Source organism: Lottia gigantea (assembly GCF_000327385.1).
Source record: "Lottia gigantea unplaced genomic scaffold LOTGIsca_2, whole genome shotgun sequence".
NCBI classification, from domain to species: Eukaryota; Metazoa; Mollusca; class Gastropoda; family Lottiidae; genus Lottia; species Lottia gigantea.
In genome coordinates, this window is record NW_008708400.1 from 1023564 (window position 1) to 1042392 (window position 18829).

At 34.3% G+C, this 18829-nt stretch overlaps 1 protein-coding gene across 1 annotated transcript in view; it reads left to right on the plus strand.

Moving 5' to 3' along the window:
• Positions 1–11665: 11665 nt before the first annotated feature.
• LOTGIDRAFT_228215 (hypothetical protein) overlaps positions 11666–18829 on the plus strand; it is a gene marked incomplete at both ends in the record, with an annotated part of 14018 nt that continues 6854 nt past the window's right edge. The window contains 6 exons of the mRNA XM_009053173.1: positions 11666–11794; positions 12243–12479; positions 13128–13202; positions 13712–13819; positions 14057–14155; positions 18219–18422. Of these exons, the coding sequence (XP_009051421.1) occupies positions 11666–11794; positions 12243–12479; positions 13128–13202; positions 13712–13819; positions 14057–14155; positions 18219–18422 (852 nt within the window). The remainder of the gene's footprint in view (positions 11795–12242; positions 12480–13127; positions 13203–13711; positions 13820–14056; positions 14156–18218; positions 18423–18829) is intronic.

An 18829-nucleotide genomic window follows, 5' to 3' on the forward strand; every position in this document is an offset into this window, starting at 1 on the left:
TAAAACTTATAATATTATTTAAAGAACAATATGAAACAATAATTAATAAAAATATCATTGAACAAAGCGCGGAAATATGTGATACTTTCTGACAAAGGAAATTTTAAAACCAATATTCTAAAGACTGCAGACTGAAGACAAAATTTCAATTTTGAAGCAATCGACTAACTCCTTTCAGAAAACTCGCGTTTAAAAAGTTGATATTTGGAAACAGTTCTGTGTGTAACTTCTAAACAGTGTAAACGATTAATAGATAAAAATGTTCGAATTCGAGTCTTCTGCGTCAACTCACTGAACTCAACTGTTATTGTCATCCCAATATTCTGATTTTGTTTTTGACTGACAAAAAATATGGGTTCATCTTGTATCTTGTTATGTAAGGTAGAATTCCTAAAATATTTATGCAATCAATTCTTTCTATATTTCAGGACAAATAGACAAAAGACCAATTTTCTCGAGAACAGCGTTCAGAACAGCGTTCTCAACCATCTTGGATCACAAAGGCTCCGCGATCCCAAATCTCGCGACAAACAAAAATGTCAATCATGGACAAACTGTTAAAAAATTAAAGGGTAATTAACCAAATGATGAAATGTTTTCAGTATGAAGGTTTCTGGTATCTGCCGTGCAAGTATGGACAAAACAAAACAGAAATCTCTATTTGGAATTATCACTATCATTGAGGCAAACGGCCTCTGCAAGATATAGCTTCACGGAAACTGACGAGTATTGCCTAATGCCGTTGAGGACAATCCTGTTTAATAGTTGATATTCGTATCTTAAACCATGCACTATTTACTGAGCCAACTATTATTATAATAATTTTAGGTCAGGATCAAATTTCAAATTATTCAACAAAAAATAGTGTTGACAGATTAAACCACTTAAACGTGGCTGGTAACCTCTCCCATTAACCATACCATAAGTTGGTGGAAGGTATAGAGTTCTAGTGGGTAATTGTTCTGATGATATATACAGCTTAGAATAAGAAACAATAATTGAAAAAGGCCACCGTCGATCCCAGGGTTGCCCTAGTATATGAAATTTGAAAGAAGGTTTTGAATCGATATACTGTCTCTAAAGACAGACGACGAACATAGGGCCTCAACTCCAAAGATAACCAAGATGTAACAAAACAAACTAGTGTCAAAAGCTAGAATTAAAATGTTGTTTTATATTGGAATCTCAACCTTTTAGGGGATAAACCTACACTGAACTACAAGTGTAAGTATAAGTTATGCGTGGTGGATAACTCATCATAAGTGGTGTTCACACTAGCGTTTTAGAGCGAAGCGGGTTGAATGCGCTTTAAAGCCTTATAGCGTATCAATGTGTTACACTGAAACCGCTTGGAACTGATCTCAAATCGATCTAACGAAATCCCTTTTGAAACCGATTTCAATCCGCTTTAACGAAAGTCAAATTATGTCTATTGGTGCTCTAGAAGCAACGTTATGCCGGAATATCGAAGGTAGCGGTCATTTTAAATTTGGTCCATAAAAAATTACCCCAAGAGTGCCAAGGTGACACCTGGTGGAAATGTGCTCAGAAGGGCTATTTGAAGCAGAAAAAGCAATAAATAATTGTATGCGCTCCAAAACGTTTTTTGGTGCTCTGCCAAATTAGCTCAAATCTGAAATAGGAAGTTGCACTTGAATTCTATTTCCATTTTTTTCAATTCAGTTAGGACTGCTATACTATCATCAAGGAGGTGCTATGCGAAAAACAACCCTCGATCGCGTGAGAGATATGATGTTTGATGTGATATACTACGTCCACAACCTTTCACAGTCTTTGTTTCTCGAGTATCCCAGTTTACACATTTAACAAGACGTTAAGTGAGTTCTAAAACTTAATTTATTATTTGACACCTTTTATGATGCACATTCAGGACCGATAAATGACATGACATCATGACGGACCACTTCTAGATTCTTTGACATCAGCAGTTTCATGAAAATTGGGGCCGACCAATCCAGTCTTACCAAGTTCAAGATTTCTCGTTTGTTGGTCAAATTAGAAGTCCTAGAGGTCAATGCTTAAGACCTACCTATATGAGGCGGTTGAAAATACAAACGTAATAAATGCTAGTTAGTCTGTTTTTAAGTAGCTGTGGGAATTTCGATTTAATGAAACTGGAGACCAAAATCTAGAGATGCCTCCCTTACCTTATCTGAACATTTCAATTGAAAGTATCCTGTTAAAGGGGTTGTCAAGAGGTTTTCTAAAAAAAATATAAATATTTGTAAAGGGAACTATGATAGCATCAATTTGCACCAGTCAAATTTTCAGTCAGACATCTGTAGTTCTGACAATTTCATGACAAAAAATATGTTTGATGACGTCAATAATCGAAAAAATCTGATTGATCACATTACAAATTAAAAAAAAAAAACTTTACAATTCTTTTAATTCTTTACAACGGTAAATGGTCTTTTGAAGAATGCCAAAATCTGGCTTTTGTCAAGGTTTAAATTTTCAAAAACCAACGATCCAAAGAATGAGTCTGTGCAACTTCCATATAAGTCGCCATTATATTTCAGTCCCTATTTCATTGTAAATATGTATTAATATTGAAAGAATTCAAATAAAATGCATAAAATGCAGCCCATTGTTTTCAAATTTTTTTCTCTTGATAACATCTGCAATGTACCTGTAGTGTGTCAAACATTGTGAGAAAAATATAACCCTAGGCATAAAAAGAGTGTTATATGTATCTGTTTAACAATAAAAGATATAAAATGATGACATTCAGATTAAAGAGCTGTTTAATACATTTGATTTGACAGGAATATGACTTCGATATAAAACAACTTAACACCAACATAAGTTCATTTCAAGTTGTTTGATTGGTTATATCTTGACAATTTAATTTTGATATTTCCTTAACATTCATGTTTGTAGTAATATCATTGGCTAAGATGTCATTATTTACAATATATATTTTTTCAATGTTTGAATAAATGGCTCTGGGAATTTCGTTTTGATTTTTATGTGGTTATATTTCTATAAGTGATCTGAGTAAAATTCAATTCTGGATATTTTGTTTCCGTTTTATGCAAATAAAAGCGAAAAACAATCTTTTCGTTTAGAAATTTTCTTGTCTTACTATGAAGTGTCAAACAATTTACATTAAAATATAGACATTTAAAATGATCTTTTCTACCATGAGTGAATTAGCAAATAATCTGATTGAAATGTTATTTTTTATGTTTTTTACTGTTGGTCGTACTTGTATAAATCTATACCACATATCTGACCGGAATGCCAAAAAATAATTTAAAAAAGATCTAGTAATTAAAAAAACGCACATTGTATCCAGTTTTATTTGCAATAATTACGCATGAATTTTTGTTTTAAAAGGTTATTTTATAAATTTCAGTCAGGCGCTTTGTAGACAATGAACAGTTTTCACATGTCATATTGAGTGATGAGCTCGAAAAATCATATTATTGCAACTATTTGCACTGTTACAGTTTCTGACTTATCAAATCAGTGGCCATTAAAGTCTAAGCGATCGTTTAAATATCGATACTATATGTCCGACTGCCATGCGTTATTGACATTGTAAAAGTTTCCGATGAGCTTAAGAAATTTCATGAAAAAAAGTTACGATACACCCGAGGAGAAAATCTACTCGCCTAATAAGTTAAGGTTATAAATCTGTCATTGAATTTAAAGTGCATTTCCTGTTCACTTTTATATTTTTCAAATTTATTCAGATATCATGATATAATTTTGCTTGCAGAAAATTTATATATTCAACCTTTTCATGATTTCAACCAGGTTAAAGTCGAAATATATGATGATCTTTGAAATTCCCCTAGTAACGACATAATTAGATCGATGCAACTTTGACAGAACTTGTTTCAAGTCCTCAAAACTCATTTTGCAATTATATTGAAATTGATAGTGAATTAAAATACTTACTCCATTCTGAGTTTGAGATTATTTTGGGTTGATAGACGTTTAACAAAATAATCATTTGGAAATTAAATCTGATAAAAAATATTTTCAATTGAAATTGTTAGAAATTTTCATAATATGCGATTTCGTACCAATGTGAACTGTCTTTTACTTACATTTAAAGGATTTAAAAACATTCATAGACTATTAAATAAATAAAACAATAGAAAAATTAAACAAATACAATTTCATGAATTAATTAGACATTCTGTGATTAATTATGTATGAAATCGTGTGAAATAAATTTAATAAGATAAATTAATTTAAATGAAGGTTTTCAGTGCGATTCGATCGGCATTAAATCGTGCTTGTCAGTGCAATAAGTTATACAATAGCCTAGTAATATTGGTTGATTGTCATACATCCAAACGATCGTGACTCTGGCAAAAAGAATACTTACAAAGTATCGCCTATAGATTCTATTTTTCATTTTTACTACATTCGAAGATAAAATAAGTGGTATAAAAATGAATACATAGTAGAACTTTTTGCAATCATTTGACGACAATTTCATTTCTTTTTTGAGGTAATGTCAGTTGATAAAACGATATCGTTGGATCTGCCTCATCAATAAACCAAGAACAAGTTAAGTTCCATTGTAAGGAATATAACCATAGAATATGTGATTCGAACATTATTGACTGCAGTTGCATATTTGCTCTCTTCGGAAAACATAAATCTTGTTGGTTGATAAAGTATGTCTGTATGTATAAGTAACAAATCAAAGTTTCTTTGAAAAATGATGACAAATTAAAAAATTTCTCAAAGTTTTCGCATTTATTTCATTCTTTTTTGTTTGTTCAATTTTTCATTTATATTTTTATTGATGTTTCATTATGTGTTGTCGGATTTCTAGTAGCTTCTAGAAAAAAAAAACAGTCAAGCAAGGTATGTGATGCGCCCACATCGTAGAAGATTCCAAGACCTGAATCCAAGCTTCGATCAATATTAGAGTCTAGACGGTGGTAGAAACATATATACGCACCAAATTTGAAAATAAAATTCTTTCGAGAATTGTATCCTCGAGAGTATGCAAACCCGGAAAAGAAATATGAAAAATATCTGCAAAACGAAAATATAGTCTGTTAAGTCAGAACGAGATGGTACTCTTGAAATAATTCAAATAAGCACTCTAAGATTGCTTTATATATACATAGACACATTCTACAAATAAACTACATTGATTTATAAATTGACAAATGTTTTTGATAATATTCAGATAATGTATGTGCTTACAGGTAACGTCTGATAAGGATAGACAATTGAACTAAGACATGCAAAAATCTGCTAGTTAAATCATGTTATCACTCTGTTCCTCCATGTTAATTCAAAAACATCTTCAAGTCCTCTCTTCTACAGAATGTTGCGGCTGGTGTCGCTGTTGAACCCCCAAGAAATAAGTAATAAAAAAGAAAGAGTAAATGGTAAATTTGACACGCCGTCTATATTACTTAGAAAATGCGTAATAGAGGTATTGCCGAAGGTTAAAACGGTTAACAAAACTTCAAATTCACTGTGACGCCCTTTTTAAAGGTGGGGCTTAACATGCAAATGATAAAATGCAATTTGGTGATTGACTAAACGCTTATCACATTGTTGGAATGTTGACCTTTAAAATCTTCCAGTTGTAGATAAAGGACATAATACTTTTATGCAAACTCTAACGGGAACGCCTCGTGAAAGATTGATAAAAAGGCATGTCATATTCATCCTATATTATTTTCAATGGAACACTGTAAAAAGACCTTAGGGGGTCTTTGCTGTATGTAAATACAGCCAAATATATGATGCAACACCGCTTAGATATAACAAGTAAAGAAAACATCCATTTATAACAAAACACTAATATATAAACTTTATTTATCACCGACTACCGATGTCTTCCAAGTGAAATTTAGATATTGTCATTGCCATTGGTCTGAACCTGTGATCCAAATTTTAATATTATTTGGGGCATAGAAGGTCGTCTTCATATGTACATAGATGTCTGCTAATGACGTCCGTATTAATGCCGTAACGAAGACAGTTTTTGAGTTATTTTCGACATAGGTTGGTCAGCATACGAAGCAACAGCCTCGAGAGCTTTAAGACATAGCTAGATTCATCAAACGCATTTCATATTACCCACCAATCGTTATGAATGCCCTAATGAAAAAATCAAGGTTTACGTGATGTGGATCAGTTTTCATTTTTATCAGAATTTTCTAGTATGCAATCGACCTTATCTTCTTGGAAATTATATATCATAACTAGGATAAGGTAACTTCCCGTTACACGAACACTGATATTAAGTGAATTGACAACCTTTTTTCAAAATTAAATAGACAAGAAAAATTGCGAGTTCGGCGAATTCGTGGTTGGATAGTTTCTTTTCAACGACTGTAAATAGAATTTTGATAATGTATAGATTAACTGAATTTAATAGGAAGTTTAGGGGTTGCTTCTCGTACCTGTATCTTTTGACTAGCGCAGTATATTTTGATTATTTATCTTAGAAATGTGGTTGCGTGATTTCTCGAAAGCTGATATAATAAGTTAATTAAATCACTTTTGTAAATGCACACTCATGTCCGGATATGCATCTATCTCCATACATGAAATAGAAATATAATATGAAATAGCGTCAATTAATATATTGCAGACAAACCTAGCGTCAGTTTCAATTTTGTAAAGTAATTTGGCCGACAGATAAAGAATTCTATTTGAGAATATCTCTACGTCTTTTCCATTTAAAAAGGCTAAACTAAGACACTAAGTGCAAGTATACGATTTCGAATCTGTCTGCATCTTAACACAAATGAATTTCTAATTTATCTTCAAATCATGGAGCGCAAAAACAACGCGACTTTGCATAGATTTCTGTAATCTTTATAACTTCCTTACAAAGCATGTGAGCATCACAAAATATAAAAACACGAATTTGAACTGTATAAGGAATAGCCAAAAGATTACAAAAGTACTAAATTGAGCTAAGTAAAGGCAAGGTAAAATCCCTTTAAGTATGTGATATTAAACAGGATGTTATCTACTGTTGAGAAATACAAATACCTATTGAAATAAGTTTACGTCCGGGTTTTATCATAACCATATCATCGTGACATACATAAAGTACAGACTGTATTTATTTAAACTTTTTGAGGGTCTTTATCAAGGACGTGGTCATAAATTGTCGGCGATCCTTCTTAAAACCTTTCTTGTATCTGATTGGATAAAACAATCGGATGATTTACGAGACTTTTAACCTCAAGTCGGATAATTTGTAAAAAATCTGAAAATATTATTTCTCGATGGGGCTGAAGATTAAACCCCTTATCTCGCTGATATCATACACACTATTAAGGAACAAAATCAATGGCTTTTCTATGAATCAGTAAGTGAGAGAGTCGAGTAAGGACCACACAGTCAGTCTATTTTCTGAGGGGGTTGGGAGGGTGAGCTGAAGAAACTCCACTGATATAAATCTTTGATTCGAAAGTACTGTGTTTGACTTAGAAAAATGCACTGAGAAGTGTTAAAACAGTTAAATTATTGGTTCAAAGTTCTCAGAACTTTCCTGGTTACATTTTTTTTAAAAGCAATTATCAAAAAGCTCATCTTGTGCAGTGTGCATCAGTTGTATTGACATTAAGATTCAAGGATAACATGGTGGAAGTGCATAAAATCAATGAAGCAAATATCGAGCATATACTGGGTTTCCCCTAAAAAGCTAATACCTGTTTCATATTATGATACAATGATTTGTCTGTTCGGTGACTTGAATGATTCCCTGCCAATGATTCTATATCACTGCCAATCATTTGAAGAAACAAACGCTGCAATCATTGATATTATTGCCGTTGTAAAGAAGCATCCAGTTAACGATTTACGTGGGGCCAACATTTACCTCCTTTACCAAGAACTTCACCTATTTTAGTTAACATAAAAATGTGATGTTTTCTAAAGTTTGCATAAACCATCGTACTCGTAGGATACTCGAGTTTGTTTCTGAATTTTTGTGAATCTTTGCAGCATAATCGGTATAGCTAAATTGAGAGATATCTCGGAGGATATCCCTAAGACCCGGAAGTAAGCCTGCTTTGCTATTTGTATATTGGTGATTGCGTTTGATTGACGTTTTGGAATAACCAGTATCTGTTTATAAAATACCTTCATATGGTATAAATAAGTGGTTAAGTTGCGTCATGACAAACATTACATACATATTGAGTCTTGAGTTCACATTACGTTAAAAATGTTGTTTATTTGCCTAATATATAGACGTTGTGTCCCATAACATTACTGAAATATATTATCAAAGGGAAGTAACTTGAAATAACATGAATCATCAATGACCAATTGGTAATATTGATGATAAGCTATAAGCTATAATAGATAATAATAAGAATTTACGTACCATAATGGACGAGACAGCTAGATCCTTCATGTGTAGATGTCCTAGAAATGAACTGTCAAGATAACTTCCTAGGTAGCTTGTGAAATCTTCCGGGTGGAAGTTAATCATAATGAGTAATAATCCAAAAATACACTTTTTCGTGTGAGTGGGATTAAGACGTCTAAATATTTGCCTAGTCAGCTAACCCAGCTTGAGTTCAGCTACCAACAGTCATATTACTCTTGACAATGCAAGTTGGAAATAAGGTTTGTATGCAATTAAATGAAATGAAAGGACACAGTGAAGACTATAAAAGCTCCAGGTGTATGTATTTATTGTAATACTTCTTTGTATATATGACTGATTATATCGTCATAGGTAGTATGTGTATGTGAACTGCCCCTGGAATATCGGACTGCCGTCACTTCCGGTGTGACATTAGATACCTTAAGTGATATCTTTTCCGGACAGTTAGTATTGAATACTTAAGCTACCGTCACACCAAACTAGTTCCAAGAACGTCCGACCCCATCCTACAAAAATAGTAGAACGGGTTGTGAAAGTGTAGAATAAGCAGGCAAATGTCTCAAATGCGATCATAGTTAGTTCACAAACAGTTCCCAATACGTCCACCTAGTCCTAATCCCGTTTATATAAAGTTCAGATCGGGTAAAATTGCCCCGTTCTGTTCATTGGAACACTGTTTCCAAACTCGTCTTTAATGAACATGTTCACATGTTCTTTATACGTCGAAATCCCTTCGTTAGTCAACTATCTGATTCAAAGACAGTTGATCTCGTTCTTATTACAGAGGGTTTCCCCTCTACCCTTTGATGACTCTATCTCCGAGTCAAATAGTCAGATGTCGGAGGAAGATGGAGAACAGAGTCAGAAGCAGAAAAAAGAAGAAAACCAGCTGCAAGATTATCCATGGTTCAAGGCGTAAAATAAAAAACTCTGCTCAAATGATGAACCAGTGATAAAACGGCCCGTATTATACAACACCTTGTCTAATTGTACCGCAGGCGGGGTTAGACGTAGTAAAAACTGAGTAAACGTACTCACAACGATTAGAGCGTACTGAGAACCTACTTCACACTTTTAGAACTGTGTGGAAACGCGTTGCAAACTTGTTTAGAACTTTTTGTTTGTTTTTATATTTAGACGGAATAACAATTAACGCACTAAGGACGTAGTGCGGTCGAATTGAGTGTGTCTGTGAATGGTATGAACGAGCTTTACACACGTACTACCAATTGACGCCGGATCCCATCATGTCATAACCCGTCACAATCCGTTTATAGTTCGTCAATTCCGTTTTAAGTATTTCGTCTAATTACAGAACGAGGAATATTTTCAATATTCTTGAACACCATTCCTGTTCAAATCCGTCCGAGCTTGTCCATGAAGTTTGAAATCAGACCTTAAACCGTTGCTATTACGTCTAGACGGTTTGAGGCCGTTCAGCTTTTTTCAGAACGCAGTAGGAAGCACATACAATTCTGGAAATTTGTTACATTTGTTGGAGAGTGACTTTCAGCTTGTCATCCACATAGTGTTTTCCAAGAGATCTTATCCGACGCCAGATTAAATAGGAATTGATGATATATTTTTTAGCTATATAAGTTAAGTTACTAGTTTATAAGCCGAATATGACTCCTTAGAATATTATATTAAAGTCGTACTTACTGCGAATTGAATTTGGATTATAAGGTATTATATGGTAAATGGTTTAAGATATAGGTCGTGAAGTTATTTGTAGGTCACTACAATTTGTAATCTGCTGATGTCCCATAAGAGCGCTAATGAGGACAGACATTTAGCAACATTTTTTCATGCAGAAAATACTTAATTATATTATGAATGGATATATTAAAAACTAAAGCAAACGTCAATTCTGTTTAAATGGCTGTAAAAACGATTATGTAACATGCCTTTTTAAGACGCAATTTGGAGACGAAAAATTAATTGATAGTCTTTTCGTCCTGGCGCATCACTTTGGATGTTGTTTGCCATTGAGTCCTGGGCACCTACTGGCCAGAAGTACACTTTTCCAATCTTCTTTTGTTAGATGGCCCAGATTTTGTGTGGATTTATTTATTATTTATATATACATGTAGTATTTGGTGTTATTAAGTTGCCTGTCGTCAAAGATGCCACTTCATCTAATGGTGAGAGCTACTGAATTTCTGTTATAATCTTAGTTAAGCTCTCTGTATAGAATTAGAAAAAAGAAAGAATCATACATATTCTAAAGATTAACAGCTTTGCTTCTAAAGAATGCTGTCTACCACCTGGTTATGGATTTCATCCCTTGAGTTACCCGTAACCATTCACAGCTGGGTCGACTGGAATTGTGAGGGAAGATGACTTTTCCAATCCAATACCCGGGAGAAAAATACTTGTCGGACAATGTTTAGCATAATGCAGAACCCCAAGTTGGCAAATATCAAGGTATATTATGTATTGAGGATAATGGTCAATCGTGATTTGTTTGTGGTCTTACATGTTGTTTCGAGGGATTTATAGGATTAACGAATTGCTCGGGTCGTCATACTGGACAGTGGGATATAATATTATGTAGAGTGTGCTACCATAATAATACTAATGTTTACAGTTCACATAACAAACTACATATCTTGCTGCCAACTAAACTATAAATCGTAAACAAATTGTTCTTTGGATACTCACCAAATTTGCTTTTACAGCAAATGAGATGTTTTTGTGACACCTGTCTCAAAGGATACTATAAACAGTTGTGGTGTTTTCGTTCAAATTGTCATGCTGTCAAAACGTTATACGGTATAATATGGATTAAGTATTGGTGTTAGTGCCTGTTCTCTCAAAGTACTAGTCAACAGTATATTTCAAGAGGTGAGGCGTAGCAAATATACTGACATTAAATGACCGATAATTTGGTTTTGTGTAATGAATTGAAAGGAATTGAAGCGATCAATGTGTTTTGTAACATTGAACTTTATCGGTTATAGAAAATCTTTATTAAATAGGAAAAATAAACGTCTGTCGTAATTTTGAACTTCTAACTCAAAGGTATGACCCCAGATAAAGTCGCTTAAAAGAATTTCCACTTTTTTGCACGTATCTCTTTGAATTAATTATACCAGAACAATTATATGTGTGGTTTAAAAGACGAAAAGATCGGGTTCTATACCTTTGTTTTTTACTTCAACAAAGACGTGGTTTCGTTCGGACCAAAATTTTTGACCAGCGTCCAAAGTTAACATGTGTACGCATTTGGCTTTCAAATAGAGAATTAATATGATCTCGACTTCATAATATTGTTATACGCATAACCTCGAGAAGACTATGACGGCTATGCCTCCAAATAAAATGTTGGAGCACTACACTCCAAGATTTCTTCCCAGTGCTAAAAGACTTAAATTTCCTTCTAAATGTATGAAAGTGTGGCTCGTGACCCTTAACAGTATATTTACAGTAAGTAATCTTTTTCATGTCACATTTGTGGGCTTCTAGTTTTATTCATTTGTGTGTTTCATAAATGTCGCATCTTGAAACACATTCTGACCACAGAATACCGTTATTATGACAGTCCTTTGCGGCGTAAGAATCCTTGATAGGCGTTTGAAGGCTGAATATCGCTGAAGTGACATATGAAGTTCACAAGCATTCTTCGACATTTTCTTAGTCTCAGAAACCGGAATTTGTAATGTAATAGTGTTCACAGCTCGACGTCGAAATGATAGCCTTCAAATCCTTGTTATATTTCTGATCATTTAACTTCAATAATTGTGATGGTCAAAATGTGGACGGAACACAATATATCAAAACAAGCACCTCCAGATCATAATGTCTGCTGTAGATGCTCACAGAAAAATAATAGCATCTCAATCAGATTTTCAAATGGATTTTTGTCTCGTTTCAGTTAATGGGAGGATGTATTTTAGGTTTAGGATGTGTGTTAAAATACAATTCTGAATTAATCCACGTGTACATTAGACCTATATTAGGAGCCTTCAAAGACAATGGAGAAGAGATTAGTTTACAAGAACTCTATGATGCATTGTCTGTTATATTTGTTGCTGTTGGTACATCCATGTTTATTGTGGGTTTCCTGGGCTGTTTTGGCGCTTGGTGTAACATGAAGTCCTTCTTGTTGATGGTATATTATCATTTTCGTTTTCTCTTTACAAGGATAACAAATAAGGTTAACGAAGTTTATTTCAACCAGCCCGTTCTTTAACAAACCTCATTGAGGATTATCTAAACCACTCGGTCGACTGGAATAATGAGAAAGATGACTTAACCACGGTCACGAAACTTTCAGTTTCACACGCCGACCAAAATAATAACCAACGCCCACCATGTGTTCGACCAACCTGAAGCAAAATCCACAGCTCTAACCGACTTTGCCAAAAAAAAAACTTCTATGATGTAAATGGATTACAGTTCCTGGAATCTTTAGGATTTTTTTTTGATTATTGAAGTTTATGCAAATACATGGGATATACATCCTCATGCTGTATGTTCTGTTCGGGCTAATATGGCGGGACTAAATCACATGGTATGCAAATGAAATATATTGTATCAGACACCCGTTTTATATACTATCTTTATGAGCATTTGTGGATCTTTTGCGTGAAGCTCATCTACACTTGAAATTGGGTTGAAAACTCCAAGCTTATATCGTGTTTAAATGGCCTCCGACCCTCAGGGGAACGACCAAGTGGGACGTGAAGCACAAATTCCTAAGGAGTGCTATGTAATAGATTTATCTCCCCTTAATCCTGTTTCTTTTCATTTTTTTCAGTACATCATCATATTGATGGTAGTAACATTGTCTGAAATTGTATGTGCTATATTATTATTAACAATGAAAAAACAGGTAAAAGACCAACTATTGTGTTACATTAATTCGAATTGAAATTTGTCCAGTATTCACTATAGTTATCATGTTCAGCTAATTGATTTTGTTTTATTTTCTTATAATAGGTTTATGCCGGCACGTATATCTGCTTTGCAAAATTTCTCCTTTGCGCCTTCATAATGGGGAATATAGTAAGAATCAATAGAAATAAGAACCCAAACTCTATTTTACACTTGAATTTTAGGGTTGGTAATTTGTAAATTATGGTATCAAACCTGAATTTCTGGCATAAATTTGAATGCAAACTGCACAGCGTGGTTGTACCTATCCAAATCGCAACCCATATTTCAAAATACACAACACAATAAAATGAAAGATATGGCTCTGTAATGAGCTCAATAAAAAAAACTGAGTGCTTGAAGGAGGAGACCAATGCCCAATGTCTGTACCAGCCAAGATGTTCTCTAAGTACACAGACAAGATTCGTGTAATGAACGCTAAATGGAATTATCTGAATTATATTTTAGATGGATATAACATTGCAACCGTTACTCAAAGCGGCTATACAGACAGACTACACTGGAGATGAAGGTGTTGATGTAACAACAATAGGAATGAATTACCTATTCACGGAGGTAAGTACATTAGACGACATTCAGTTTTTTTTTTATTATAGCTAGTTTACTGCATTCGCCATTCTTGTTTTTTTAATATTATTCTTCATAAATTTACGCTATTAAAAGTGTGCTAACATTTTATGTCTGACGACGAATATGATAGTTTCAGTGTGTGTCACAGCGTTTATTGAACTGTGCATTGAGTGGTTGAATATTTGATTAACTTTGAACTTGCCCATATGATAATTTTTTTAGAAAGATACATATATGATAAATAAATACAGTCCTCGTAGTAATGGACCTGAAATTAAATATAAAAACAATGCTCTTACAATCAGAAGCTTACATGGACAGGTACGCCATTCGTTCAAATATCCGTACCGTAGGCCCAGAAACAGGAATTTGTTAGCTAAGCTAATCAATAATAGCATCCACAGCTCACCTTCGCAATTTGAGACTTCAAATCCATGTGTGTCCAGAATTTTCTTGAGACTATGCCTTATTCAGAAAAGACATATATTGAAATAGGAAGATGATTCCTAGATTGATGAGGTACATTCGTATATTTCTAGTACTTCTGAAGACTATTTACATAATTATATTCGACACCCAAATCAATCCCCGACACTGGCGAATCTTTCCCTTTAAATCAAAATGTTATAGAATGACCTCGGGGATAGTCTTGTCCACCAGAGGAGACGTCAACCTATTGCTGTGAAAAACTGATACCAATAAACAATATTTACTAGTTTGAACCTGCTTCAAAATATCTAATTGGTTAAGATTATCATGGCAATTAACCAACCAATCAGAATTCTTAGTTTGAGTCTTTATGATTATCTTATCGTCACGATATTCCTAACAAAAGCACCTGACCGGTATTTGGGTCACAACCACCTACATAACAATGCACCAAGATAATTTCCGCGTATCCTCTATTACTACAGAGAAAATTTATTTTCAACGGGTTATATAAGTAATTTACCAGCTTGAAACCGTCTACAATAAATATTATTAATCCTATTTGTTTCCACCTGAGATTGTGACTTGAGTGATGCGACGGTTTGGTTGATGGACATATTCGAGTAGTGAATGGGTTCGGTCTTGGAAGCAAAAGAACTGGGGTGGGGGTGTTTGGGCATTTATTTTACACATACACCGGTAAGCGGTGAAAGCTGCTGCCTTTCTAAAAATGTTACGCAACCTATTTCAAGAATTAAGAAGCTAGATTTCGTTGATGCTGCCACTCACTATCTAGACAATGTGAATGACCGTGTGATTTTTACGCCATTGATTAACCTCTATCATCCAGACACTCTTTGTCTATGCACCGCTTCGACGAACGATAACCTAGACAGATTGCTCAAATTTTTGCAATTGACCAAGTCTACAATGACTATTAGATATCGAATATAAACAAACAAAAAAACTTGCAGGTTTTGCAATTTTGCCGTTTCATCCACGTCGGATTGAAAATTCAATTTTTTATTCCCACCCTATATCCTCGTCGTGGAAAGAAGTTTTAACGTCAGAGTCTAGCCATTGTTCAAACTTGCTACTGATATAAAGATGGCTTGGCAGAAAGGTAATATACGTCCACTGGCCGCTTTGATTTTAAATAGAAATATTTGACAGTAACAATTACCAGTATGAAATATTCAACCTTAAAGTCTTACACTTCCTTTGAACTTTTTGGGGCGATGCTGTATATTACCAAGTTTCGTCAAAATCTGTCAAGAACTGGGCCTTCTAGAGTGTTTACAGGCTAAAACTAGATCGTGTTTTTAAGAACAAGGGCAATAACTCAAACTAAATATTTTTCAATTCTTCTGATTCGATTGGTTTTTGTTGATAACAAACATTCACACCAACTTTCGTCAAAATCTATCAAGGATTGTTCCTTCTAGAGTGTTTATAATATGAATATGAACGTATTTTCAAAAACAAAAGCAATAACTCATACTAATTATTTGTCGATTTTTCTGATTTTCAATAGGGTTTATATATGGGTGAATACAAACAATCATACCAAGTTTCGTCAAAATCAGTCAAGAATTGTGCCCTGTAGAGTGTTTACGAGCAATTGTGGACGGACCGACGGACGCACGGGTTACGACTATATGCGCCCCGCATTTCATGTGGGTGTATAGAAATGAGCATGCCTGGTATGGTGATATTCTTACTTTCTTTTTTCTGTTTCTCCTGCAGTCTTTCGGGAAGATAATGGGCAATGCACTATATATTACGCATCTTCATCCATTGCAGTCTTTGTGGGACTTTGCTGAAATTTTGCATTTTTTTCATTTTTTTTTGCTTTTTGTCTGATTAATCTGAAAAAATTGAGCAAAGACAGTTTAAGAATGTAAACAAAATGGTACAGTCAAATTTTCAATTTCACTTCCGGTTTAAACAGGAAAACGATGTTCACTTCCGGTTGAATATCTTCCGGTGTAATTTGTATAGGACAAAAATTTTTATGCTGATAGGTAGACAAAGTTATGACAAAAAAACGAAGAAAAAAAAATCCGGAACAGACGTGAAACTTTGGCCGCCATTTTGATTTTTCTGAAATGATTCGATTTTTATTCAGACATAATGGCTCATCCGATTTAAATGATTTTGGTGTCAAATGAAAGAAGATAAAAAAAAAACATGACATTAGGAAGCCGTTTTTCGATTCTCAATTTTGCTTTTTTGCAACATCCGGTTGAATTTTTTCAAAGTTTGAAGGGTCATATCTCGTGATCGTGAACTTTGATGACCTTGACCTTCATAAGGTCAAAGGTCATTGACCTTAGCTATCAGTTAATACTTTGACATTTGACCTCCGACATGTACTTCCGGTTTTATAGCTGTCCGAAAACAGCCAAATTCGCAACTTTGGACTGCTCTAGCACGTGACCTATTTAACCTAGAGGGTTAATTTTTTCGGATTCTTAATGTGCTTTTCATGCTCTTTCAAATGATTTATAACAATCGTTTTTTAAAGCAAAATTGAAATTCGTGAATTTTTCAAATTTGAGTTTTTTTTACAATATTTCTGTTTCTTTGAGCTTGGTGTGTATGTATCTTATGACCTATTTTATGTAGAACATTGAAACTTGGAACACAACAAGACAATTTGAATATGAATTAACCTATGACAAAAAAGTTGAGGTGGGCGTGGCACATCCGGGTTGAATTACTAATTGTTTACATTTTGAGAAAGGGGCATAACTCGCATAGGATACAATTTGTTCAAAAAGGAACTTTGCACACAATTACCTCATTATTTTGGCCAGTTTGTGTTAATAGGTCAATTGTTTCAGCTTTATAGTTCCAAAAAAGGAACGGGTTTTGAAATTTCCATATTTTCAATTTTCTATTTTGACCTTTATTGACTCTTGTTGACCTATATCTTTTGACCTGTATGATGTAGAAGCTTTAAATTTGGAACACAACTTAACATTCAGAATATCAATTAACTTATGCAAAAGAAATTGAGGTGAGCCTAGCACATCCGGGTTAAATTACTCATTATTGACAATTTTGGCAAGGTACATAACTCGCAACGTATACATTTGTTCAAAATGGAACTTTGCATACAATTACTTCATACGTTGAGCCACGTTGTCTTGGAAGTTCGATTGTTTCAGCTTTATAGTTCAAAAAAAGGAACAGCTTTTGAAAATTCAAAATTTTCAATTTTTGACCTTGACCTTTTTTGACCCTGATTTTTGTAGGATTAAAGGTCATTCACATTGGCTATCTATTTATACTTTTATATTTGCTGTCCTATCTCAACTTCCGGTTTTATAGCCGTATATATTTAAAAATTTTGATGACTTTTATCTCGTAACCTTGACCTTTGTTGACCGTCTCCCTTTCAATGTCAAATGTCATTGACCTTGGCTATCTTCTGATACTTTCATTTGTGCGGTCTGTCTACTTCCGTTATAACAATCTTCCAAAGAATTCTTCTCAACTTTAGACTGCTTTTGCGCGTGATGTAATTATCGTAGAAGGTTGATTTTTTCAGAGTCTTTTGCAATTTGCTATATTTGCAAAGTCCCACTCTGTGCCACGTGTGGCTCTAGTTTATTTTTGTGATGCCCTCCAAAATTGACAATATTTCCAACCATGATGTCTTTCATTTCGTTTCAACTTTCTTCAACGAGCGATTGAAATGAGTTGGAGAAGTTTGCCATATGTGAACATCACGAGTAGGCTTCTTGAGGTTCAGGTTTGATTGAAGTTGCGGATGAAAATGTTGGCTGTGTAAACCTATCTTTAAGGACCTGTCTTGTATTGCATGATTGATCTATCTAGAGTGCGAGAATATATTTTACGTTTTGAATTTTGGAATCAATTTTCGTCCGGTGGACAAATCAAATCAGTATTCTTTCCAATGCAGATTGATGATCTTGCTCTTTTTCAGTATGATTGTTGTGGAGTTCACAACTATACAGATTTACATCAAGCAGAGAATTGGATCAGGGATGTCTCTCTCTATGGTTTAACGTTTCAGATGCAAATACCACTGATGTGTTGTAAACTAGAGGGCACCTATCCTAATATCATCATACCAGACGATAAAACTTGTACCATGTTGCCAGATCAAAACAATTCTTTTTACCACAAGGTAACAACTTTATTTCAGTCCAGACTCGTCGTCGAAACCACAATATCTCAAACACAAGACAATATTATGAATTAAACACACCTCTTTAATGAAATTAGGCACATGCCGTTTCAACACAATTTACACTTACCCCATCGGTACCTTAATAAGAGTAAAATGGAGGAACAGGAAATTGTCACGGAACAATAAGAAATCATGATAAAAGTAATTCTTGATATGAAAACATTTGAGGTTATAGAAAACCACCATTGTGCCGAGGGAATTATGCAAGCTAGATCAGATAATTTTATCAAGCGCGACTGTCTGTTAAACAGTGGCTTTTCTAGGAAACATTTGGTGAGGGAGCCAAGCAGAGGCCAAAAAATTTCCAATCGGGGGGGGGGGGGGGGGGGGGGGGGGGGGGGGGG